Source organism: Sus scrofa, chromosome 1 (assembly GCF_054392235.1).
Source record: "Sus scrofa isolate SSC_HxYL_T2T_F1_AM1 chromosome 1, Sscrofa_HxYL_maternal_Yorkshire_Landrace_v2.0, whole genome shotgun sequence".
Taxonomy (NCBI): domain Eukaryota; kingdom Metazoa; phylum Chordata; class Mammalia; order Artiodactyla; family Suidae; genus Sus; species Sus scrofa.
In genome coordinates, this window is record NC_139383.1 from 239,867,904 (window position 1) to 239,893,088 (window position 25,185).

Genomic DNA, 25,185 nt, shown 5'->3' on the forward strand with positions numbered 1-25,185 from the left:
AGAAGTTTGGGCAAAGGTCATGAAAAGGTTATCCACAAAGCGAAAACTAGAAATAGCTAATAAATACTTGAAAAGATGTACAACATCAAGTGTAATCAAAAGAGATAAAGAGGGAAACAACGAGATAATATTTTTCATGTCAGCTTTGCAATAATGAAAAAGATTGAAAAATTTTTAGATAGGGGTTTATGTACACAGGGTTTTTATCCAGATATTTACTCCATTCTTTATATTATCATTCAGCTCGGCTTATGGCCTTTCTTTTTCTGGTGTTTTGTAATAATATTTATCATTCTTTTACTGTCTTTGAGGTTCTTATACTACTTTCATCCTAGCTGATAATTTGACAATATATTCTGTACATTTTGATCTCGAATTCCACTTCTAGAAATTTGTCCCAGCCTGTATAAAACTATATACATACAAAACTATTCCTTGTAGTTTCATTAATACTAGTAAAGAAGTGGGTAAAATTTCCAGATATAGGAGTTTCCATTGTGGCACAGCGGTAATGATTCTGACTAGTATCCCTGAGGATGTGGGTTAATCCCTGGCCTCGATTAGTGGGTTGGGGATCCAGTGTTTCTGTGAGCTGTGGTGTGGGTAACAGACATGACATGTATCCCAAGTTGCTGTGGCTGTGGTGTAGGCTGGCAGCTGTAGCTCTGATTTGACCCCTAGCCTGGGACTATCCATATGCCATGGGTGGGGCCCTAAAAAGCAAAAAAAAAAAAAATTCCAGGAATAAAAGGATTGTGGTTCATGTGTGTATACTCACACCTGTATATGGGCATATGTGTATATGTCTGTGCCATTTGTATATGTATAAATACATACTTACACCTTTTAAAAGATTATATAAAATAATAGTAACTGTGTAAATGGTATTAATAAAGATATAGTTAAATGTTTCTATAATTATAATTATAGAAATATTAATATAGATTCAGTATATTTACATAGAAAGATATGCATGACGTTACTAAGTGGAAAAAGCAAGGTATAACTCTTTTGTGTAAACTGGTGTGTACCCCTCAGTTGTGAGCAGCAACTTGTTTATAGTTGCACTGATGGTATTTATATCCCTTGATGAGTGTGTCAAATGTGCTGTAAAATAAAAAGTACTAACAAAGAACTTAGGGGGCCAGAGTTTTAATCACTGTTTTGGTTGTTGTAACAGCTCTTTTTACATCTCAGAGCTTTCTAAATACCTTCATCTCATAGAGAAGGGAGGTGGACTTTGGACTTCATTAGCAAAAAGAAATAGAAGGCAATTGTTGGCCTGTCCCCATCCTGTATCTAGGGCAGGCTGTTAGTCATTTTTGTCCTGGCTCAGCTCTACCTGAGAATTCTTAACAGCTCTCTTTGTGTTAGGCTATTGTTTCTAAAGAAATCATCCATTGCACTTGACACTTCTTTGCCCACCTTTTATAAGATCTTAGAAGTCCTTTCAGCAAAAAGATTTTTCTGATCAAAGAACATTATGGTGGTGAGAAATAATAGGGACTGTCTTTCAAAGAAATTGTGTACTTTTCTGGCAACCACTGCTTAAAAGAAGCAGTAAAAATGTGAAAACAAACAAATGAAATATTTTGACATGTAATTGATACATAAAACAATTAGTAATGTGCTATTTCATGTCCTTTGAAAGAATATATGTTCTTTTTAAAGATCTTTGCAATCCAGTGTGTATTTCTAGCAATCCTATTTGAGATGATAAATTTTCATTGGAGATCCTAGATTTATATTCTCATACCCACATTTCTTAAATTCTCTAATAATTGAATATTTTAAAATTTAATTAAAATTAAATAAAAATTACAAAATTAAGGTATGGCCACTCTAGCCACATTTCCAGTGCCCATTATCCATTCCTGGCTGGTGGTTAAACACACTGGATTGTGAAAGTTCAGGAATACAAATAAACATACAATTTGTTTTTAGCCTTTAAGGAGATTTCCCAGTTGGGAAAGCAAGTTATCAATAATAGACATATAAGAATGTCCCTGCTGTGACTTAGGTCCCTACTGTGTTACAGGTTTGATCCCTAGCCCTGGAACTTCTTTCTTCATGCCCTGTCGTGGCCAACTACCTCCAAAACAAAAACAAGAAAAAATTCTTTGAATTACAACTTATTCAGGATTTAATTCTAAACTGTAACTCTAAAATTGGCAAACTTTGAATACGATACGATTTTTGCAGTACATTTAATTTTCACCACTATTGGTGTAAATTTGCAGCTACCTCAAATTAATTTTGGATTTAAATATAAAAAGTAAAATTGATTAATTTCAAAATGTCAGAACATATAAACATACAAGAACATAATCCAAAACAGAATACAATTAACTGCTAACAGTTTGCCATGGACAGACTAAGTGCCACTTGGATCGGAAGTTCCAGAAACACCCACAGTGTGCTACATTCTTTGCCACTTTGAAGTCTGAGCAGTGGCAAGGACATGCTGAGTTGGGAAGAATGAGGTGTCTTCCTTTAGAAAGTGTGTGTGTTCTCCTTGCAGGCATGGGACCCGCTGTGCTGGAGAAGTGGCTGCCGCAGCAAACAACTCTCATTGCACAGTTGGCATTGCTTTCAACGCCAGGATTGGAGGTATGGGAAACAAACTTGTGTGGAGCCAAGAGCTCTCATGCTAACCAGTTTTCAGAACCCTTTGCACTAAAGACAGGCATATGTTTGCATAAGAGTGTTTAACTACTGCTGAGAGCAAATGACCATGTTCACCTGTGTTGTTAACATAGTCAAAAACTTTTGAACCAACCCCCTCAAAGTGTTGCAAACACAGACATTTCTTTTTTTAAACAGGAGTGAAAGGGGAGCTTTTGCCAATAGTGAAGATGGCATCATTAGCGTCTCTGCTGAACTATACGATTGGAACCTGGGTCAGAAAGAATTAATCATATAAACACAAGGCCATAATATCTCAATGAAAAGAAGCATTTTGTAATTCTGTCAAAGCAGAAAAAAAGTTTTTCTTTTCCTTAGGCTCTACAGAAAAGTCCCCTTTAATCGCAATTTAAAATATAAATAGTAAAATCTCCCTTTGTAATCACAGAGTATAGTAATATTGCACCATTAATAATTCCAAGATACAGATATCCACCACATGCATGCACAAACTCAGATATACTTACTACAGTGACCCATCCAAAGCAGTCTAAATTCAGATATCAATAGGAGCAAACTCTTAACTTTGCCATTTATAGTTATCTTTGTTAGTATAGACTGGTCCCACAGCCACACACAAATGGAAAGGAAACATTGTAAGAGATGATGTACATCCTATTGGCTTTGAAGATGTTCCCCTTGGCATCTGCTAAAGGGTATTCTAAAGTGAAGTTCCTGGAAACAGGCTGACATCCTTGTTTCCAGTATACTATTTATAGCCAAATGGTAAACAGAGTTGGATCTGAAAAATGGAAATGATAGCCCTGTCTAGGGTAAATGTAGATGTAACATGAAATAATTTGGGTGTATAATAGGGTGCTAAGAAAAGGTTTTCTGAGGTTCTATTGTGGATCAGTTGTCAGTGAACTTGACCTCTTTTTTTCCTTTATTTCATCTGGGATTCTTAGAGTATAGCAGCTTGTTAATCAGTAACTAGCTGTATGCTGAGAGCATCTGCTTGTGTCAAGGGGAAGGTTCATAGAGGACTTCTGGAATGGAAGCAGACTTCCTTCTAAGAATCTTGAGGGTGCAGAGGCCCCTGGTGTTCTCAAGATGATCAGATGACAACCCTGGCTGCCCATTGAGCTGCTCCTTGCTGTGCAGCTCACCTACACAGACACACATTTGGGTTTCCACGTTCCTCTTCCATACTAACCCAAAACTTGTGACCTTGGGAGAATGAAGAGATGAATTTGTGAACATCACAGCTAAACTGCTAACCAAGCTGAATAAAACCTCTAAAAACAATGAAGACTGAACATTGACTGAAAAATGTTATGTCATCCTAAAACAAGAATATTTTCAATTATAAAATCAACCCCTCAGACCAAGGCATGGAGGCTTGCAGTTAGTTAAATGAAAAAAAAAAAAAAATTACTTTTTTGATCTTTCTACTTGAGAGAACAGAATTTTTTTTTTTTTTTTGTCTTTTTTAGGGCTATACCCACAGCATACAGAGGTTCCTAGGCTAGGGGTCGAATTGGAGCTGCAATGCCGGATCCAATGCCGGATCCAATGCCGGATCTGAGCCACATCTGCGTGCAACCTAAACTACAGCTCATAGCAGCACTGGATCTTTAACCCACTGAGCAAGGCCAGGAATCAAATCTGCTTCCTCATGGATACCAGGCAGAGTCATTTCCGCTGAGTCAGGATGGGAACTCCCAAAATGCTTTTTCATCAATTTTTGGTCAGAAAATTAACATTCCCCTCTAAATATGATATTATCAAGCATTTTTGTTCATGGACTTCACATATATTTCATTATGGAATACATGAATTCAGGTGTTATGTAGACACGCCTGTGTTTAGACATACTACTTAGATTATTTTGTGCAATCATATAGTCTATTGTTTATTTCAGACCTCCCTGTAGTGGTAAAATAGTTCTCTTTTACACTCTTGAATACAGAATAAGAATATGAAGTAGTTAATCTTCATTTAGCATAAAAACCATACATATGAGTTTTGAATATTCATGTCAAATCAAAGCAAACCAGTAGTTGCTGAATGATCTGCTGGGTATTTTCATTCCATAAAATAAGCTGCTGACAAGGCTTCCAAGTTATGGTTTCCATTCTGAAATTTTTACAGGGACTTGTTCAAAACAAGTTCTCCATATCACCTGTTTATATACATCTTCTTTAAAAATATACACATCTAGAAGAAAGGACATTCAAGGATATAGCAAGGATTCTTTATTTTTTAGGGATCCTCTGGGGAAATTTAATGTTGACTGGGTGTATATTTACATTATTTTTGGGAAAAAATAACAAAGGATAGGATGTCATATCTGTCATGTAATTTTAAATGGTTTAGCCTAATTATATTTTAGATGAAGAAAATATGGCAAAATGTTAACAGTTGTTGAGTATTGGCTATAAGTATTTATTGCTATTCTTTGTTTTTCTGTTTGTAGGTTTTATAGTTAAAAGATAAGCATTTTTTAAAGCACAAAGAGGATATAATTCCTTTAAGAACATTTTCATATTCTGCCAGAATTCCCACTTCAAATCTCATAGAATCTAAAACTGCCTGTTGTAGGATTTCTGTTATTTAATCCTTATTTATTGGTAACCAATAAAGACTTGAAGACCTGTTAGATAACAAGGTTTCCCTAAGGAGTAAACTTGGGCTGTAAAGATATAATTTTAAAATAATGCAATGTTTTTCAGTGACGGTGCTTAGCTTCAGCTGAAGGAACAAAATGTTTGCTTAACAATTAGATGTTTTGTTGTTATTGTGAGTCTCCAAAATTATGTTTGACATATAATTTATTTTTTAGTATCTTAGTGTCTGTTTTTGCAAATTAAGGTTAATAATAAATTCCTATCTGTCTGGTGGGAATACTTACATGAAGATTAATGACTAAGCATTTTCAAAACCCTTTGAGAATTTTTCAGTGTGTTACATGCACAGGGGGGCATTCTCATTTATTATTTGGCATATAAATAACTTGGCAAAGAAGTACTATATTAATTTCACATCAGTCTTACAGATTAGGAGATAATATTAAATATGGAGGAAATTGGACCATTCTCACTTGGCAGCTTTTCAAATTGTGTAAGACTGCTGAGGTTGGAGTGTTTTATACAAATTATGAGCACACGTTATCAATTGAAGAGGAATTTAGGGAAGATAGATTGCTTGATGCTTTCTTAGTCAAGTACTCTCCTAAGACAGGGATAAAGAGAAGGGAGAGAATGTGGAAATTTAGGAAAAGAGAACAATGGATTGAAGAAATTTTAAAGAAGTTTTGTTCTTTTACATGCAATGAGACTTCTTTACCCCCACGAAAGCTTCAGAAAAGTCTTGCGCTGTATTTTCTGAGGAAAAGAAATGCTCACTTAAGTGTTGACTTACAGGTTATTCTTTCCTTTAAAAAATGCTACAATTGAAATACGTCTGTTTGGATGTGGTATAATGAAGCTTCTAATTGAGTTACGTCCCTTTTCTATCTTGAAGGGGTTCGGATGCTGGATGGAGATGTCACGGACATGGTTGAAGCAAAGTCGGTTAGCTTCAATCCCCAGCACGTGCACATTTACAGCGCGAGCTGGGGCCCAGATGATGATGGCAAGACTGTGGACGGGCCAGCTCCCCTCACCCGGCAAGCCTTCGAAAATGGCGTTAGAATGGTAGGTTTTTAAAGTACTTTAGCACCAACTGTGTCAATTGGTGATGATTCTCATATGAAGCCATCTCTGGGTAGGTTTCCAGTTCCCCAGGCTAGAGAGATGGATGGAGCTCTAGACAGGTTAACAGAAAGGAGACTGTGTGGATTGTGTGTTGTATCTGTTCTATGATTAAGGGCTCTGACGAGAACAGAAGTATATTTGGATGCTAGATTTGTTCAACGGAAATTCATTAATATGAATGTTAACATTATTAATATTCATCAGTATGCTAATCTTCAGTTTGAAGGAATAAATTCTCAAAACTCTTCAGAGTTTCTGAAACCCCATGGTTGGTGTTGCTAGATCATCCAACATCATTCTTCTGGGCATCTCTCTAGAGTAGTCCCTTCCCTAGCTTCACCTCTGTCCCAAGACAATTTTTTTTTTTTTTTTTTTTTTTAGGGCCGCACCTGTGGCATACAGAAGTTCCCAGGCTAGGGGGCCAATCAGAGCTACACTGCTGGCCTATGCCACAGCCATAGCAACACGGGATCCGAGCTGCATCTGCAACCTACATCATAGCTCACAGCAACACTGAATCCCCTACCCACTAAGCGAGGCCAGGGATCGAACCCACATCTTCATGGATTCCAGTCAGATTCATTTCTACTGCACCACAACAGGAACCACCCAGGACAATATTATTTTTATGTTCTTCCCCCATTCCTTAACCAGGCAGCTTAACTTATCATTTTTCGTGATTTCACTAAAAAATTCTCTGACCACTCCTCCCCTCGAAACTGACTGTATAATCTGATGTAAGAAAATACCTGTTTCAAATTACAGATCTTAAGAAACCCTATCTTATTTAAAAGTTCCCATTGTGGCTCAGCGAGTTAAGAACCGGACATACTACCCATGAGGATTTGGGTTTGTTCCCTGGCCTTGATCAGTGGGTTAAGGACCCCCGCACTGCCTCAGGCCGTGGCATAGGTTGCATATACGGCTCAAAACTGGCATTGCTGTGGCTGTGGTGCAGGCTTGCAGCTGCAGTTGCAGTTGCAGCTCCCATTCAACCCCTAGCCCAGGGATTTCTATATGTGGCAAGCACAGCCCTAGAAAGGAAAAAAAAAATTGTGTCTTATTTAAAGTAAATAAAAAAATAAAGGCTACATACTTTCTCAGCAGTATGTGGTCCTGTCACTCTCCCATGACCTACAACTCTACAGACAAATCGTATTTGACCATCAGACCTCAGCTAAACTGTTCTCTCTTCCCAAAAACCTTCTCACTGCCCAAACTGGAATTAAGTGTATGTAATTCCCACCCTGTTTTCCCTATAGTTTGTATTCTTAGTGGTGGTCTGTGTAGTCTTTAGTACGTTGTGCTCTATATTAGAATTAATTTTGCATATATCTTCCTTAGTAAATATAAGTTTCTGGAGAGCAGAAGTTGTACTGTACACACCTTTTTGGGCTTTGTAAAACCCATAAAGTGTGTTGAATTCTAGCGAGTGCTTGGTACATATTTGTTGAATTTAATTTCATTTACTGCAAGTTATGCTAACCATAGGGTCGTTATAAATTCAGCCAAGATTTGAAGCAGTGGAATGTGTGTAGTTGATTAATGTAATGTTGCAGCTGGAGTAAAAATAATTATGATTCTCCCATCTTTGTGGGAGTGGTGCTAGGGTTTTAATCAGAAGACTGAGCTAAGCTGTCTCCTAGTTATTCTGAAAGAGACTGCTGGGAACGCTGCTCTGCTTGTTCTTTATGCATTTTGTAAATAAAAGATAGTTTAGTTTTGGTTCAGATGTATTTTTCTAACTCTGTCAATTTTCAGCTACATCAGAGCCCTTGGAAACTATAGGATAATGTTCTAAGTTGTTGCCTAGAATTTTCCTTTTAAGGTGCATGGAAATCAAAAGAATGTAATCTGGTGATTTCATTACCAAAGCCTTGGATTGCAAATTACTATTCACTTTCTCTGTGCCATGAATACAGTGGTTGTTCAAGCTAAATAAGTCATGCCTAGTTCATATTTAATTTTCAAATTGTGTGTGTATGGCTCTAAACATAATAAAGAGCAATCTGGAATTTCTTATTAAAATGAATATACTTATGTTAGTAACGCACATGGCCTCATGAGTATACAAGTATAGAGAGAATGTTCTATATTCAATAGCTGTCATTGAATCAGATGATATGGTCCAATGATTTTCAAATTTATTTTTGCTAGGGAATCTTAACTGGAAGTCTAATATATAAAAATTAATAATTGTGGTGCATTGGTTGTAGGAAAGAAGAGTTGAGATTAGAAACAAGATTATCTGAGAAAGCTGTTAACACGTATAGGAAGATTATATGCAGAAATAATCTTCATCATTAACTATAAAACTTAACTCATGCCTGTTAAAACAGATTATTACTATAATGATGAAATTAAAAATAGATTTTTGTATCCGAGATAACCGTTGCCAAAAGTATGGACTACATCTTTCCATCTCCTGTGTATATTCATATGCCACATGGGGATCATATGTCCTCTCATGTTGCTGTTTTCTCCTTAAAGTCTATCATGGGTATCCTTCCAGGACAATGCATAGGATAGGTGTCATTTATTTTAATGTTTCAAAAATTTTGGAGTATGGAGATCCCATATTTTATTCAGCATTCCCTTGAGTATCTTTCAAGGTTTTAATCTGGGAAAAGGAGTTTAGTTTTAAAAGAAACCATTTACTTTTAGAACCATGGTATAGCAAAGTAAATAACTCTTAAAAAGAGCAAATTATTCTGACTCCTAGCATTGTACATTTAATTATGGAAAAGCAGTGGTGACTTCTTTAAATGATAGTGATATGATTTGCATGAAAGAGTTTTTATGTGTTTAATATATATGGACTTTGGGAGTTCCCGTCATGGAGCAGTGGTTAATGAACCCGACTAGGAACCGTGAGGTTGCGGGTTCGGTCCCTGCCCTTGCTCAGTGGGTTAATGATCTGGGCAACGCCGTGAGCTGTGGTGTAGGTTGCAGACGCAGCTCGGATCCCGCGTTGCTGTGGCTCTGGTGCGTAGGCCGGTGGCTACAGCTCCGATTTGACCCCTAGCCTGGGAACCTCCATATGCCAAGGGAGCGGCCCAAAGAAATAGCAAAAAGACAAAAAAAAAAAAAATATATATATATATATATATATATATGGACTTTGGACTTAAGGCTAGAGTTGAGTAGAGGATTTGTCACAGCTCTGACCTGACTGATATCAAATTACCTCTCTGCTTCCATTTTCTCATCTACAGTAAGGCAGTATTTACTTACAAAGATTGTATGAGTATGAAGTGAGATGATAAAGCATATGAAGCAATTAACATAATGCCTGAAAAGTAATAGGTGCTCAACAAATGTCATATGGATGCTTTTTTCAGAGAAGAGATCATGTCCTTCCAAAAAACTTTGTCCTCAAGCCCCCATTTGTCTCTCCTGTATAATTTCCACACTATGGAGTTCTAAATGATTCCATTTAATTCCTTGCAGTGGTAGATTGAAAATAATATGGTAAAAGCCAGCATAGACTTTCTGAGCCCTGTAATGTCATTTATTTTGTTTTTCATATGTCTATACTCACCTTCAATTTTACTTGCCTGATAAAAACTCATCTTTAGTTTCATCAAGATAACCTTTTGGTATATAGATTCATTTCATTTATCCATTTTTGTGGCTTGAGGTAGTTCCCAAGAACTCTTTCTCTAAATATCTAAAAATATATAATTTTTTATTTTATTTATTTATTTATTTATTTATTTTCTTTTGTTGTTGTTGTTGTTGTTGTTGCTATTTCTTGGGCTGCTCCCGCGGCATATGGAGGTTCCCAGGCTAGGGGTCGAATCGGAGCTGTAGCCACCGGCCTACGCCAGAGGCACAGCAACGCAGGATCCGAGCCGCGTCTGCAACCTACACCACAGCTCACGGCAACGCCGGATCGTCAACCCACTGAGCAAGGGCAGGGACCGAACCCGCAACCTCATGGTTCCTAGTCGGATTCGTTAACCACTGCGCCACGACGGGAACTCCTATAATTTTTTATTTTTAAAGCAGTATATTAGTCTTTTCCAGGAAAAATAAATCTTTCATTCTTCCATTATGAGGCATCAGATGAGAGAATAAATTGATATTCTTTGAGATTATTTTAATCTTTCTTCATTAATATATATTATCAAATATATAGAAAATAATTGGATATATTATGTGAAGTTAGATTATGGAGCACAGTAGTGAAATAAATAAGTGATTTATTATCTCAGTGATTTGAGGAATGTGAAAATAATTGACTAATAAAATAATTCTTTCAAGGAACTAGCTGAAAACATTGGTGGCAATCTAGTGACTGTGACCTATTGCAGTTTTAACTGTATCATCTACCACCTACAGGAACTGGAATCATTCTTTCTATTAAGTTTAGTGAGCTTGGAGTTCCCATGGTGGCGCAGCGTAAACAAATCTGACTAGGAACCATGAGGTTGCGGGTTCAATCCCCGGCCTCACTCATTGGGTTAAGGATCCAGCATTGCTGTGAGCTGTGGTGTAGGTTGCAGATGTGGCTGAGATCTGGCGTTGCTGTGGCTGTGGCATAGACCAGCAGCAACAGCTCTGACTCGACCACTAGCCTGGGAACCTCCATATGCCGTGGGTGCAGCCCTAAAAAGGACAAAAAGACAAAAAAAAAAAAGTTTAGTGAGCTCCCACACTGCAGATAAAAGATGGAAAACGGGAGCTGAGTTTTATATGTTAATACATAAAAGCTTCTACATTTCTAGCAATAAGAGAAAACAAACATAGAAACAATCAAGACTCTTGTTATGAATGAAATTAATTTTTTATGTCATGAATGAATTATGTTATGAATGAAGTTAAACTAAGGATGGAGGAATGTGGAACGGATGTGTTTTAAGGAGGACGGGGAGTCTTCTTTGAGAAACTGTTATGTGAATGGAGCCATAAATGATAGGAAGGTAGTCAGGTAAAGAAATGTGTAAGGAATGCAGAATGAACAGCAAGAGAAAAGCACCCTGAGTGGAGAATGATTAGAACATATGAAAGCTACTTTGGGTGTTGGGAGCAACAGGAACAGAAAGCTGGTATTAGGAGAGGGCCACAGTGGTAGGCAGTGGCTAGCTCTGCAGGGCTTCCTAAAGCATGGAGGGTGTTTGCCTTTTAATCTGTTAAAAGGAAGTTTTTAGCAGAGTAGTGGCCTGATGGAATACATCTTTTTTTTTTTTTTTTTTTTTCTTTTTTGCCACACCCATACCATGCAGAAATTTCTGGGCCAGGGATTGAACCCATGCCACAGCATTGACCTGCCACAGCAGTGACAACACTGGATCCTTTAACAGGCCACCAGGGAACTCCAGAATACACAAGTTAAAAGATCATTTCTGTGTAGAGAACAAATTGTGTGTGTGAGGTAAGGGCTGGGAAGCCAAGAGTGGAAGATTGAAATAGTCCAGGAAAGAGATAATGAGTTGGACGAGAGTGACAGCAATGCCAAGACATCTGGAGAAATCTGTGGCAAGAGAGAAACCTAAGGATCAAGAAAGATTTTCACAAAGGAAATAAATAAGTAAATTTTGCTCAGGGGAGTCCAAGTATTGATTGCATCCATTCCTTCTGCTTGCTAATAAAAAAAACACAGCAAATATTAAACTGCAAAATGCTCCCTATTTGTTTACTCTAAGATAAGCATTTGGCCTAGTAAAATGGAACGCTGTTTTCAAAGACTACGAAAATCAGAGTTGATTCAATTTATAGCCCCTTTAGAATTAATGTACCAAAATTGCATTAGAGAAACTATGTTAAAGCATGTCACAATTGACAATTTGCTCTTTCTCCCAAAGATAGCACTTTATTAGATGCTAAGGTTCTGTAAACTATTTTTCTTTTTTAAAAAGTGTAGAGTTCTCTGTGCTATATAGCAGGTCCCTGTTGGCCAGTCATTCCATATACCACACTGTGCATGTTCCAGTCCCAAACCTCAATCAAGTCCATCCCACCTCCCTACCCGTCCCCTTGGGTAAGTTTGTTTTCAAAGTCTGTGAGCCTGTTTTTCTTCTGTAAATAAGTCTATTTTGTATCCTTTTTTAAGATTCCACATATAAGTGATGTCATATTATGTTTGTCTTTTTCAAGACAGCCCTGCCTTTTATCCATCTGGAATTAGCTTGACTAAAAATTAGTCACATGGGCCTTACCTACCTTAGAAAGTGGAGAAATTTAGTTTATTAGGGTTCCCAGAAAGAAGAAGAACGAGATACTGGTGAGCTCTTCAAAGTTTCTTCCACGGTTTCCCATTCTGGTCCTAAAAATCTGTTCTTCCTTATGTCTCCTAAACAGCACAATAAGGATCTCTAAAATCAAGTGCATTAATTTGGGCTATATGGAAGAAAAATAATAATACATTTAATCCTTGCCAATGTACTATGCTATAGTTACTCACCCAAGATCTCAATTAACTTTCAATCTTCACAGTAATCTCATATGATATATACTCTTCTCAGTTTTATGGAAAGTAGATATTTAGCATGATACAGAAGTCAGAAAAAAATCTAATAAATGTTTTTACGTCATCACTTCTATTCTTCTTGCCACATCAAATCTCCTTCCTTCATCTATGACTGCATCTTCTAGTTTTTCTCCTGTTACCATGGTGAATTAATTTTAATTTCTCTTCTACCCAAGGATACCACTTCCATTTCTTCACTGGCCCCTATTCCTTCTCACTTCATCAGTGATGCAACTTAATCCATTAACTTTTCTTTCATCTTCCAAATTTCCCTTTCAGCTGTATTACTGCCACCCACATTGAACCCATGCCTTTGCAGTGTGAACTGAACCACTGCATTTAGAGTCCTTCTTTTTTTTTTTTTTTTTTTTTTTTTTTTTTTTTTTTTTTTTTTTTTTGGTCTTTTTGTCTTTTACGGCCGCATCAGCAGCATATGGAGGTTCCCAGGCTAGGGATCCACTTGGAGCTACAGCTGCTGGCCTGTGCCAGAGCCCAGCAACTCAGGATCCGAGCCTCTTCTATGACCTACACCATAGCTCCCTTAACCCACTGAGTGAGGCCAGGGATCAAACCTGCATCCTCATGGATGCTAGTCAGGTTCGCTAACTGCTAATCCATTACAGGAACTCCTGCATTTGGATTCTTAATCCACTGTGCCACAGCAGGAACTCCCACTTCTTGGCAATTTTTATCCCTCCTTCTGTGTATTATATTTACTTATCCTGTAAAATGATTGTCTCCTTCCTCAAGGCCCAGAGTTTGACTGTTTTATTTTCTACTATATCTCAAGTACCCAAAAAAGTGTCTTATACTCAACAGGAGTTTAGGGAATATGCGAAGGAATATATGCATGAATGAATGAATAAATGACTTCCATGCCAATTTGCTGCATAGACTGAGTTAATTTGTTTACGGATCACGTGTGCATTGTTTTTGGTTAATATTGTGGAAATGAATTATTAACCTCCACGGTATAGTCTGGTGATTAGTGTACCTAGGCTCCAGATTCAGACTCTCTGGTGGGTTCTAATACCTTACCTTGTTCAAGTTAATGAGCCTAAGAATCAGTTTGTTTCCTCTGTACAGTGGAGTTAAATGCTAGTAATTACTGTAAAAGGGCTATTATAAGGATTATATGATTAATGCCTGTAAAATTTTCAGTGGCATTCCTAGAACATATACAGTCTGTAATTATGTTATGAATCTTAATCATTATCACCACTAAAAAAGCAAGAGTAATAAAAATGAAATACTAATTAATCATATAAAATATAAAAAGTTTTGATTGTTTCAAATCTTTGGGTTTAGTCAATTTCACATGGCTGAATGATCTTTAGAGAAGGTAAGTATATAATCTTGAGATTATTATTAAGGAATGACCAACATAGATGGAAAAAAATACTCGAGGGTATTTTCTAATGCTTTTCCATAAAATGCTAGTTAATAAAATGCTAAAAATGGGATGAGGAGAGGGAATAGAGGGATTTCGCTGTCAATATGCTTGAGAAACACCACTTATTATATGCTTCCTCTACAGATTTATCATATTAGAAGTTCCCATTATGGGTCAGTGGTAGTGAACCTACTAGTATCCATGAGGACGCAGGTTTGATCCCTGGCCCTAAAAAGACCAAAAAAAAAAAAAAAAAGATGTTAAAGGCTTCATATCCTGCAATAAAAAGATGCGTTTAAGTTTAATCAATGTTCTAAAGTTTAACCACATGGAAGTTTATATTTTGGTCATTGAGGTCGTTTTCATATCTTGGCTATTGTGAACAGTACTGCTATGAACATGGGGTGCATGTATCTTTTCAAATCATAGTTTTGTCTGGATTATTCCCATGAGTGGGATTGCTGGTTCCTATGGTGATTCTATTTTAGTTTTCTGAGGAACCTCCATACTGCTTTTTCCATAGTGGTTGCACCAGTTTACATTCCCACCAGTGGTGGAGAAGGATTCCCTTTTCTCCACACCCTCTTAAACATTTGTTATTTTTAGCCATCCTGACCGGTGTGAAGTGGTACTTCATCACAGTTTTGATTTGCATTTCTTTAATAATTAGCAGTGGGGTTGAGCATCTTTTCATGTGCCTATTGGCCATCTTCTTTTGAGAAATGTCTATTTAGGTCTTTGCCCACTTTTCCATTGGGTTATTTGTTTTATTGCTGTTGTGTTATATGAGTTGTTAGCATATTTTGGGAATTAGCCATTTTCGGTTGCATTATTTGCAGTTATTTTCTCCTATTCCATCGGTTGTCTTTTCTTTTCTTTTTAATAGTTTCCTTTGCTGTGTAAAAGCCAGCAGGTTTGATATGGTCCAATTCGTTTGTTTTTGTTTTTATTTCTATTGTCTTGGAATAGAAATTTGTAAGAGTGATGTCAGAAAAGGTTTTGCCTATTTTCTTTTCTAGGAGTTTTAAGTCTTTAAGCCATTTTGAATTTATTTTTCTGCATGGTGTGAAGGTGTGTTCTGGTTTCATTGATTTACTTTCAACTGTTCAGTTTTCCGAGCACCACTTGCTGAAGAGACTTTTTTCCTTTTTAAATTCTTGCCTCCTTTGTCCAAGATTAATTGACTGTAGGTATCTATGTGTATTTCTGGGCTCTCTATTCTATTCCATTGATCCATAGGTCTGCTTTGTACCAGTAGCACACAGTCTTGATTATTGTAGCTTTGTAGTACTGTCTGAAATCTAGGAGAGACATGCCTGCTGCTTGTATTTTGCATTTAGGATTGCTTTGGCAATTCTGGGTCTGTTTATGGTTTTGTGTAAATTTGGGGGTATTTGTTCTAGTTCTGTGAAAAATGTTATGGGCAATTTGATAGGGATTGCATTGAATCTGTTGATTGTTTTGGGTAGTATGACCATTTTAACGATATTAATTCTTGTAGTCTAAGAACACGGGCTATCTTTCCATTCCTTTGAATCCTCTTATTTCCCTTATTAGTGTTATACTTTTCAGTGTCTTTTACGTGCTTGGTCAGGTTTATTCCTAAGTATTTTATTTTTTGGTGCAATTTTTAAAGGTAATGTTTTTTACATCCTTTTTGTGATAATTCATTGTTAGTATACAAAAAAAAAACAATTTCTGAATATTAATCTCATATCTTGCTTTACTCTACTGAAGTTGTTTATCAGATCGAGTAGTTTTTGTGTGGAGTTCTTATCCTTTTCTATGTATAGTATCATGTTATCTGCATAGAGTGAAAATTTTACCTCTTCCCTTCCAATTTGGATACCTTTTATTTCTTACTCTTGCCTAATTGCTGTGGCCAGGACTTGCAATACTGCATTGAATAAAAGTGGTGAAAGTCGGCATCCTTGTTGTGTTCCAGGTTTGTTTCTTTGTTTGTTTTTTTGTTTGTTTGTATCCACACTTGTGGTATATGGAGGTTCTTGGTTGAATCCTCATGAAGGATTCTATCAGGTTCTTAATCCACTTAGCCACAATGGGAACTCCTTTTCCAGATTTTCCTGGGAAGGCTTTCAGCTGTTCTCCATTTTATCCTGGCTGTAGGTTTGTCATAAATAGCTTTTATCATGTTTGTTCTCTCTCTACCCATTTTGGTAAGAATTTTTATCATGAGTATAGATGTTGAATTTTGTCACATGCCTTTTCCAAATCTATTGAGATGATCCTGAGGTATTTGAGTTTTCTTTTGTCACTGCCATTTCCCAAATCTCCCTTCCTAAAACGTGTCATTGTTTACTTTCTTCATCCTAGTCATCTAATAAGTCTTTATTTCCTCTACTCATCTGAAAAGTCTATGGAATCTGCCCTTTTGTCCTCACAATTAGAACCAATATCTCTCATACAGACTTTGGCAAGAGCATAATTCCAAATCTTCCATTCTCCAAGCTTGAGATTTAATTTTCAATTCTGCGTGAACAGTGTACCCAGAGAAGTATTTTATATGCACATCTTGTCATTTGTCTTCTCTTCAAAACTTATGCCTCTTCCCTTTGACCACATGGAATATCCTAAGCTTCATAGGAGGGCATATAGGATCTCCTAAAATTATGCCAGGGTCTCAGAATCAAAATCTTACATGTCATCTTGGGAAAGGATAGTTCTTATAAAGTTGCTCTCATTCAGACAGATTTTTTTTTTTTTTTTCATTTATCATGGTGATTCTTTGGTTTGGCTCTTTGGCAAGATGGGCAGAGACTTCCCTGGAAAAAACCTCCTGACTTCATCTTCTCAAGCAGTTCTAAATACGAAATGATTTTATAAAATGAAGGGGTTGATTGGCAGTGTTTCAGATATAGGTTTGGTGTCAGATTTAGAAGATGATTGCAATAGATTGTAATCTATTAAAGTTTGATAGACTCTTGATTCATTCATTAATTTCTGATTGTAATCAGGAAACACTCCCTAGTTGTTATCTTGTCTATCTTCGCTACCCATATATTATTACAGAGTTTTAAAACATTTGCCAATTAATTTGACAGCAATCTGTTATTTATTAAAATCCAAACTGGTACCAAGCCTGCTACAGCTGGGTGTATATCAGATAAAAGCATATCCTTCCCAAGTGAAATTGGTTAATTTTATTATGATAATTATTACTGATTTTTATTATATAAGTTCATTATACCTCTTCTCTGTTCTAGTGAACATATGCCTTTAATTGAAGGGTGAAGTGTGTGTGTGTTTGCACAAGCGAACATGTGTGCAAATGAGACAATGTGTGATTATAAAGCAAGGGTAAATTGAGCTGAGTTGATAATATCCAATGTATATATGGCTTTTATATCAGACTTTTTTTTTTTTTGCCCTGAGTCTAAAGTCTTCATCTTTAAGATGAAAACAACCAAATTTAATATTCATAATTATAACCATTATTAGGATTAGTACCTCTGATAGTCACTTGGGTTGGACTCTGGATCCTCACAGCTCCTCTCCCAATTTATACATTTAGAAACCGAATCTTTGCAGAGTAGGCAACCTGCCCATGAAGAAGCATGACGCTGAGGACTTCCCTTTGTGGCTCACTGGTAACGAACCCGCCTCGCATCCATGAAGATCTGGGTTTGAGCCCTGGCCTTGCTCAGTGGGTTAAGGATCCAGCGTTGCTGTGAGCTGTGGCGTAGGTCACAGACACGGCTTGGATCTGGTGTTGTTATGGCTGTAGCATAGGCTGAAGGCTGCAGCTCCAATCCAACCCCTAGCCTGGGAGCTTACATATGTTGCGGGTGCCGCCCTGAAAAAAAGCATGACTGTGGGTCAGACAGAGGCCTGCTTTCCAAGCCTATGCTCCTGGCCCCCATGCTCTGTCTGATATATGCTCTTATGAAGTGTGTTGTACAGGTCTAACTATACAAACTGTGTTCGGAGTCAACTAGCTCTAAATCTGGGTGTGGCAGTGAACATTGCAACCGGCAACTCTCTCTCCTCTGAACTCTAGGGAATTTCCCATCTAGGCAACTGATTTGGCATATTCCAAACTTCACTGTATTCTCTCTCTGTCTCTCCATCCCTGGATGCAGCCTGTGATGACATAGAAAGCATTGGCTTTAAAGTCACAGAGATGAGAGTCAGCATCTCAGTTTGTTTTCTCTTCAGCATTTTGAACAAGTTACAAAGTTATCAGAGCTTCTGTTTCCCTGAGACAAGTCCAGGATAATTGTTACTATTTGGAGCTCTCATGAAACACAGTGCTCAGACCAGCTGCTGCTCTCCCCCCTCAGAGCAGAGCCCATATTTGGTAGATCTTTAAGGACCCCAGAGTATCCATCACAGAGCATTGTAAATAACATATGCTTAGTATTGATGGTAATTTGTCGAGAGGTGTGGTTTGCTTTCCTTTGAGTCAGGATTATGTTTCTGGGGAGAAACTGTTAAGGGCTGTTTTTCTTCCCTTGAGAAATGTCATGAGCTACTCCACAAGTGGTCAAAGTGCTTCCTTCATGGAGTAGAGACCTGTGACATTGAAGCCCCGTGGTAAGCTGTGGAGAAGGACAGCTTGCCCACTGCTTTGGAGCTGAGCTGGAAATTGGCACCAGCCCATAGGAGGCGTTCTCTACTCCAGAGCTACGTTAGAGAGAAGTACTAATTTTTCATTACTGCTCGAGTATGCCTCTTTGCTTCTCTCCAAATGCCTCTCTAGACATTTACAATAAATTCCTGTCATGCCCTGTTGGGAATAAATGTTTTCCTTCTCTGTGAAGGGAATTTTTCAAATTCTACTCCTTCGATATAATTTAAAGATGTTATCTTTCTGGCCAGTTTCAAAATAGGGAATTCCTGTTAATATTGAAAGTGGCCTTCTCAAATTCATAAATCTTGGCTCTCCTGAAAGTCTGAGCATGAGGTTGCATTTGTTCTGTGATGATCCAAGATGGAGAAACCTTTGGCAAATTTGTCTTTTTTTCCCTTTCTAAATGGGAGTGTGTAGATGGAAGATGTACCCAGAATAGCTACATTGGTGCCGTTCAATCTTGTGATTATTTCAGAGGGCCTGTGAGAGTCAGATGTACTTTTTTAGCTGTTGGGAATGAGGAATTGCCCCAGTCTGCATGCTCCTCCCTCTGACCTCTGTTAACCATCCCTAGGTGGTGGGAAAACCACTGGAACAGGGCTCAGAGCTTTCAGGACTGTGGGAGTGACTGGTAGTAAATAATAACCTGAATTGCGCTGAGACTTCTGTGCAGCAGATGAGGAAAACAAGAGCTAAGAAAAAAATGATGCATTGATCTATATGAATTGACCATAGATAGATAAGACATGAAAAGCAGACAATTATTTGAGGATTGTTTATGTGGCAAATTAGATAAGGCAAGAAGAGAAGCATTTTGGGGTTTTGTTACTTTTTTTTCTTATCTAATCCACCATTGCTAAGCAGTATTTCAACCGTGTTTTTAAGCATTTTTAGGAATATCCGGTGTCAGTACTAGTCAGTGAGAATCGGCATCGGTTGAGGTGAGACTGAATTATCTGGTCCTAGCCCTGCCAATAATTGGCTCTGCTCACTTTATTCTTAGTTTCTCTTATGCAGAAATGTAAGGTTTCAGTGTATGAACCTCTTATGTGTCCAGCTTTAAATAATATCCATAGCACATTGTTTAGCTCCACATTTTTATTATGTGGAGTTCCTAGGCGTACAGAAAATCTACAGGTTAACAGGAATAAATTTCTTTGCTTGAAAGCATATTTATTTCCATTGGCAAACACACCTGGGTTTTATTTACTCCTAGATCTTCTACTATCCATTCTCCATGAAAGACTGATTTTCTTCCTCCAGTCATACTTTAAAAATAAACATGGTAAAAGAAAACCGCTCTGTTGTAATACTGCTGTCAGGAGCCAAGGGTCTCACTATTGTGTCCTTGGTGATAAAGTGCAGGGAGTCATATTCTATGTCTGAGCCCTTCTGAAGAAAGGGCAGCTCTGATAACAGGATTGATTCTATAAGCCTTTGGTGAACTGATGCTCTACTGAATTTATATTCTGGTAGATACAGTGGATAAGTAACTCTGTTTGGGTTTTTTTCTTCTTTCTATTCACATAGTAAATATAAAAGTAGCTTTTTTTGTCAGGAACCTGAGTCGGGGGGAGTTCTGTATTTGTGGTGTTGGTTATTCTTTCCACTAGTCTTTGGCCATATTACTCTGAGTGTCCTTTTAGAAAACTGAGCTAAAGTCACCTTTGGGTCCCCTCAGTTCAGCGCATCATGCTGCTCCATGTTTTAAAACCTGAGGAATATCGGGGCAGGACCCTAAATGTAGATTATAAGTGGCATTTTAATATGTGTCATTTTACCAGAAATGTTTGCAACTCTTGTCATCAGCATCTGGTGCCAGAGTCATCATCAGGTGTGCTTTTCCTTTTGAAGGGAAGTCACTTGCATTTGGTATGGTCAGAAAGCACATACAATGGATTTTCATTTGTGTGTGATAAAATTAATATGATCACTAATTACTGCATCCTGTATTTCCAGTGTGTTATTAAAAAGTCAAGAGAACATCAAAAAATTGCTCAATATACATGGCTTACTGACCTTTTGTGTACATAGCAAACTGGAATACAAAAAAAATCTGATTGTTGTGAGCCAGAAAAGATGGCTGAGATTGAGAAACAGCAGAAGAGGAGGGAGTGAAAGTCACCCCTTGAGAAAAGGGAGGAAGGTAGAAATAGCCTTCCTTGCTGTTGCTATAACTGCATTTATGTTTTCAATCTTTTGTTCTCATCAGCCATCCTTTGATAGGTAAAGAAACATAGAATGAGATTGGGGAAGACACTCCCACAGAGTGCTCTTTGTAAATCAGTGTGTGGACATTGAGACAGTCCTTCCAGTCCTTCCTCCAAATCTGATTTCCTGCTACCTGGGCAGTTCTGGCAGTGGAACAATAAAGCAGGATGGGAAGATTGAGAATAGCAGCGGGGCAGGCATGGAGGGAAGACTGAACACCAGAGGGTGTGTGGAGGACACTCTCTTGGTTGTTGGCTCCCTGTTGAGATTATCTTTGGAAAGCTGTTGCTTTGCATTTTAAAGCATTTTCTTTTCATTTTTTATTAGAGTGTAGTCGATTTACAGTGTCATGCCAATTTCTGCTGTAATGTAACCCAATCATACATATATATATATGTATATTTTTTCCCTTTCTTGTGCTATCTTCCCATCATGGTCTATCCCACGAAACTGGATACAGTTTTCTTGCTGTACAGTAGAAACTCATTCATTCTAAAGCATTTTGAAAACAAATGGATAATAATTTTGCTGAGGCTGCACTCAAAATAATCAAATAAACCACCATTGAGGACCGTTTGGTTTTCACATGCTTAAGAGTAGTTCCTCTGCTTACCTTAGTCATTCTGAAAGAACAGTAGCTGACTATTCTGAGAGCAGATGTGGAATCAAGCGAAACCTGTGTACTCTGTACATGGGACTGTAGAGTGCATCAGAGTATATACTCTAGAGTATATCCGAGTCCAGCATGCTTATTTTCAGGTGAGGATATTGTGGCCGGTACATCAGTATAGGATTGTTTGTGACCAAAGCAGCACTTAATCCCTAGATTCTGGATCCTCAGAGGCCACATGTCTTTTTACTCCTTTAAAAACAGCTCTGTCTGTGTTATACGATTTCGTTGGGCTTTGGTGGGGAGTGACCCCCTTTATTCCTTGGGTTTGATTCCGTCTCATGTAATTTCCCTATGCCCATCGCCATCCTGCCCAATTGCACTCACTGAAGAAACAAGTCTCAGTCTTGGGTCTTTCCCAAAGACATCTGATCACATCAGCACCAGGACTGCATCCTTTTGGAGCCTTCCCAAGGAAGACTTTGTCCGACCAAGCTACAGCAGTGCCGTTTCCAAGGCATTAGGAGAAGCTGGGTGGCCATCTGTTCTTGATTTATTTTCAATCCTGGATTATATTTCTTTTCAGATTACTTTTCAGGTCACCTTTAAAGAGCCTTCCTTTTCATGTGAATCATCTGTCCTATTGATGGTAATGATGCAAAGAGTTATTAGGTAATGGTTTAAAAAGTGATATGTATTTTTAAATTCTGGAGCAGACATCTTGTGTGAGTATTACAGTAACCTTTCAGAAGTTTGTTTTTGCTGCTGTTTCACCTTTACATCATGATTCTACACCAGGCCTGTTTCTTTCATTGAACCCTGCTCTGTTAAGGAAGTAGATTTATTTTGGAAATGCTAGTCAAAATGTTTTTGAGCTTTGAAGAGACCAGCAGTTTTCTTTTCATATCTCAGTTCCTGAATAGTTGTAGGTGGTCTTCTCTTTCTGGAGCCCCTTCCAGCCTGAAGCCCTTTATCCATGTACTGTGTATGGGAGGGCTTCCATGGACTGTGCTCATCTCTCACTGAATGTACGAAGATGAGAAAAAGACAGGAGTGAAGCATTAGGGGCTTTGGTAAACTGGGTATCAGGCTGTCCTTGGAAGACAGTCACATGTGAATGAGAGGTCATCATCCTCCAGTTGTTTATTGTCTCTTCACGTCGTGCACACAGATATGGCGGTTCTGATCAGACTTGGGGGTCTCCCTCTGCTGTCTCCACTCTGCTCTTGCTTACATGATAGTGTGCCCATTACTTAGGTTACTTATGTTTTTCATCTGTAAAAGTGTATCTCATTTGCTTCCAGTTAACCAATATATAGGAAAACACCCTACACAGTGTCCAGTTGTGTCTTTTGTATTGCAAGACGTCTCTGGTCACTTAGTCATGACCCTTAAGAACAGCGTTGACTCCTGATCAGTACAGGTGTGAACTTCAAGGGTATACTTCTACATGGATGTTTTTTTCAGTGGTACATACCACCTTGCTACCCAGTCGATGGTTGGTTGAATCCATGGGTACAAAATCACAGATATAGGGAGTTCTTGTTATGGTGCAGAAGAAACAAATCCAGCTAGTATCCATGAGGATACGAGTTCAATCCCTGGCCTCACTCAGTGAGTAGGGCGTCTCGAGTTGCTGTGAGCTGTGGTGTGGGTCATAGACATGGCTTGGATCCTGCTTTGCTGTGGTTGTGGAGAAGGCCAGCAGCTATAGCTGCAGCTCTCATCTGACCCCTAGCCTGGGAACATACATATACTGTGGGTGCGGCCCTAAAAAGCAAAGATAAATTAATTAAAAAAAAAAAAAACATAGATATAGTGGAGCATTGTATCCACTGGCTTGCAGTGCATGATTAAATTGATAATCCAGCATAAAGTAGCCCTTTCTGACCTGAACTTCAAGGAAATCCAGTTTTTTCTAGCTTTAATAATAATGCTTATGGCTTATTTATAATTTAATTGTGGTAGGGCATACATGAGAAGAAACACATACACAATTAAATACACAATGAAAGATAATATGTAGTTTGGTCAAATGAGTCCTGTGTGGATTTCACTGTATATTTTGACATAAATTTGCTAACTTTTAACTTGAGTATAAGTTGGATGATTTTTTTTTCTTTTCTCATTCAAAATTATATATAAATAACCAATTGAAATCACAATACTTTACCAAACAAGGCAACGTCACTTCCTGTACTTGGCAGAATATGTGTCTCAAGATTCTTTTCTCTTTATAATTCTCTGCCCACCTTCCCTTCTCCCTACATTCCACATTAAGATTTAATTCTTAAATTTCTCTGAATTTTGAAGAAATGTCCAGATTTTTTTTCTACAACACATGTTTTGGCTTTCTGAATATTTTGCACTAATGAAAATTTCCTGTGCATCTGTAGTAAATAAACCTTTGAATTGCTAATTGTTTCAAATTAGCCCCCTAGATCTTCAGCAGCTGTCTTGATGGCATTTTCAACCCACAAATTTAGTCTGTTTATTTCTGGGACTTTAATCATCAGCCATACACACAGGCAGGAAGGTCAGATGGCCTTGTAGACCGAGCTGTGGCCACATCTTTATATGTTGTAGCCTCCACAGGGGGTAGCTCATCCTTTAGCTTCTCCAGACACCTTGTGCTCCTCAGCCTGGGATGCTGTAAGAGGCCTCCACAAACTGGGTGGCTTAAACAATAAATTTTCTCACCCTGGAGGCTGAATGCATGGAAGTCCATGACCACATGCCAGCAGAGTTGGGTTTTAGTGAGACCTCTCACCTCAGCTTACAAACCAGCTGCCTTCTTGCTGTGTTGTCACAAGACATTTCCTCTGTGCATGTACTTTTAAAAAAAATTGTTTTTTATTAAAATATATTTGATTAGCAGTGTTCTGTTCTTTTCTACTGTGCAGCAAAGTGACCCAGTCATACATACATATATATATACACACACACATTCTTTTCTCATACTGTTGCTGTCTTCTTCTTAAAAGGACACCATCCCTATTGGATCAGGGCTCTACTCTTATGATCTCATTGAACCTTAATTACCTCCTTGAAGGCCCTATTTTCAAATATAGTCACATTGGGGGTTAGGGCATCACCATATGAGTTTGGGGGGGCACAGTTCATACACAGTTTAAGGATGAAACTACATCTTCCATTTGACCCTCCAACATCACTCTTCCCTTCCCTCCACAAGCTTTCTGCTCTGGGATACAGATTGCCATGGGCTCCAGGTCCTCTGGCCTCTGCTGGGGCTCAGCCAGCAGGAAGCATAGCCAAAAATGGGAAAGAGGGAGGAAGAGACCAGGGTCTATGCACATATTCTCCTGGCTCCTTCTTTGTAGGGCCACCATGGGTTGGTGTGTCCCCTGGAGTTTTCAACTCCTATTAGCCTGTCTCAGTTGCAGTGTCTCCCTTCTCCCGGGCTCCCTTCAGGCCCAGGGGTGGAGGTGGGGGCAGTTACTGGCCCTATACCATGCTTTGGAGTTTGCCTCAACTATGCCCAGTTGTAATATAATTCCCTCAAAT

At 38.2% G+C, this 25,185-nt stretch overlaps 1 protein-coding gene across 4 annotated transcripts in view; it reads left to right on the forward strand.

Moving 5' to 3' along the window:
• The window catches only part of PCSK5 (proprotein convertase subtilisin/kexin type 5), a 454,731-nt gene that overhangs the window by 165,746 nt on the left and 263,800 nt on the right, over positions 1-25,185 (forward strand). For all 4 annotated transcript variants that reach the window (XM_021064998.2, XM_021065005.2, XM_084988113.1 and 1 more), the window contains exons 6-7: positions 2,522-2,610; positions 6,151-6,323. In XM_021064998.2, the coding sequence (XP_020920657.2) occupies positions 2,522-2,610; positions 6,151-6,323 (262 nt within the window). The remainder of the gene's footprint in view (positions 1-2,521; positions 2,611-6,150; positions 6,324-25,185) is intronic.